General features: G+C 68.1%; 1 protein-coding gene across 1 annotated transcript; it reads right to left on the bottom strand.

Annotated features, from left to right (window-relative positions):
• Window positions 1-65: 65 nt before the first annotated feature.
• MNEG_10263 (hypothetical protein) lies at window positions 66-1,748 on the bottom strand (the record flags this gene model as incomplete). The annotated part of the gene is made up of 4 exons (XM_014041267.1): window positions 66-137; window positions 292-706; window positions 991-1,142; window positions 1,659-1,748. 4 exons carry the CDS (start codon window positions 1,746-1,748, stop codon window positions 66-68), a joined length of 729 nt encoding a protein of 242 aa, XP_013896721.1.
• Window positions 1,749-1,868: the final 120 nt, after the last annotated feature.

Below are 1,868 nucleotides of genomic sequence, written 5' to 3'. Positions count from 1 at the left end.
GGTCCGGGTGATGCGACAAGGTTGAGAAGGGCAGGACACGAAACAGGACGGCACAGGAGCCGCTGTCAGCAGGGATGGCGCAGGAGGGGCGTCTCCTCGTGGATGGGGCTGTGGCCAATTGCATGTGGGGCGTGGCACTGCTGCAACCCTTGCCCCCGGTCATGCAGCATCCCTCCTGCCAACAGGATACTGGCGCGCTCTTGCCGGGCGACCTGCGAGAAGCCCCCTGCTTTCCCCTTTTCCCCTGCGCCCTCCCTTGGCGCATCCAATAACGGCAGTGCCCAGACCCACCTGGTGCATGGTGGGGACTGCAGTGTAGAAGGTGGCACCGTGCTCAACGCAGTCGCGCCAGAACACCGACGCGCTGAAACGCCCCGCGACAGGCAGCACCACAGCGCCGCCCGCCGCCAGGGGCGCAAACGTGCCGGCCATCAGGCCGTGCACGTGGAAGAGCGGCATGACCATGTAGCTGACGTCATGTGACGTCAGCTCGTAGGTGGCCGCGATGTTGGCGAGGGAGGCCGCGATGTTGGCGTGGGTGAGGGGGACGCCCTTGGGCTTGCTGGTGGTGCCGCTGGTGTGGAGGAACAGCGCCACATCAGACGGCTGGGGGGAAGGCGGCGCCGCGTCCGCGGCGGCGGCGGCGGCAGAGGCGGCGGGGGAGGTGAGGCGCAGGGCGCTGCTGTTGTCGTCGCCTGCCGGGGACCTGGGGAGGGACAGGTAGGGCGTGATGTCACTCGACACTTGTTGCGAGGGGTATGGGTGGTTGAGCCCCCTGGGTGCGTGACCGCTGGGGACGGCCCACAGCCGCGCTGCTCGCAGGGGTGCACGGCATTAGCCGCCCGATAACGTGCCTGATGCACCCATGCGCGCCGCCTGGGCCGCGGGCGGCCTATATCTCAGCAAAGCGCCACGCCCTTGGGATCCATCGATGCGACGTTCCGCCAACACTGTACCTAATAATTCTGGCACGCACAGAAACCCGCCCACCTGTCATTGACGGCCAGCGCGCCGTCGGCCAGCTGCACGGTGGCGACAGGGATGGAGAGGGTCGCGGCGGCGCCCTCGGCGTTGGCGTTGCCGGCGGGGGGCAGGATGAGCAGCTTTGACTGCGCGTCTTCCAGGTACCACGTGAACTCATCCTGTGGGGGGGGTGCAGGTGGTTCGCAGGGGTGGGGGGTTTGTGTGCGGCGGGTGGGTTGGCGCGGTCAACCCAGCAGGTGACACCAGGAAGTAAGGGGGAGGGCGTTGATGGCACGAGTATTGCTTTGGGCCGGGACAAGTGGGTAGTTGCCTGGTTGATTGTTGGTGTTTTGTTGTTTGGTTAGGTGTGAAGAACAAGGGGTGAAGGGGAGCTGGGTGTGGCGGCTACCCTGGCCCCGGCTGCGTTGCAATGACTGCTGTGGAAGACACAGTGCTGGCGGCTGCGGGGACGGCGGCGCGGCGGGCCGGCAGCGAGGGAGCTTCCTTCCACGACCCCTTGCCAGGCGACCGCATAACTGCTCAGGACCCAGCGGGGGGGCGGGTCGCCCTGCAGCCCAGCAAGGCTATGGGAGGCAGGCAATGGAAGGGTATCGGCACGCAAAACCCTGAGCGCCTCAGGTGGTGAAGCGGTTGCCACCCTTGTGGCGTCCGGCCCCCTGCCCGCGGCCGCCCACCTTCTTGTATCCGGCGTTGAGGGGCGCCGCGACCGCGCGCGCCTGGGTGACCGCTAGGAACGCGATTATGAACTCCACCGTGTTCTCCATGGAGATGGACACCACGTCGCCAGGCTGCACGCCGGCCGCGGCGAGGCGGCGCGCGAGCGACGCCACGAGGCCGCGCAGCTCGCCGCGGGTGAGGCGGGGTGCCGGGGCGCCGCCCGCGGC

The sequence above is a fragment of the Monoraphidium neglectum genome (assembly GCF_000611645.1).
Source record: "Monoraphidium neglectum strain SAG 48.87 unplaced genomic scaffold scaffold02246, whole genome shotgun sequence".
Classification (NCBI taxonomy): domain Eukaryota; kingdom Viridiplantae; phylum Chlorophyta; class Chlorophyceae; order Sphaeropleales; family Selenastraceae; genus Monoraphidium; species Monoraphidium neglectum.
The sequence above is the reverse complement of the archived record's forward strand: the minus strand, read 5'-3'. Positions and strand labels throughout refer to the sequence as shown.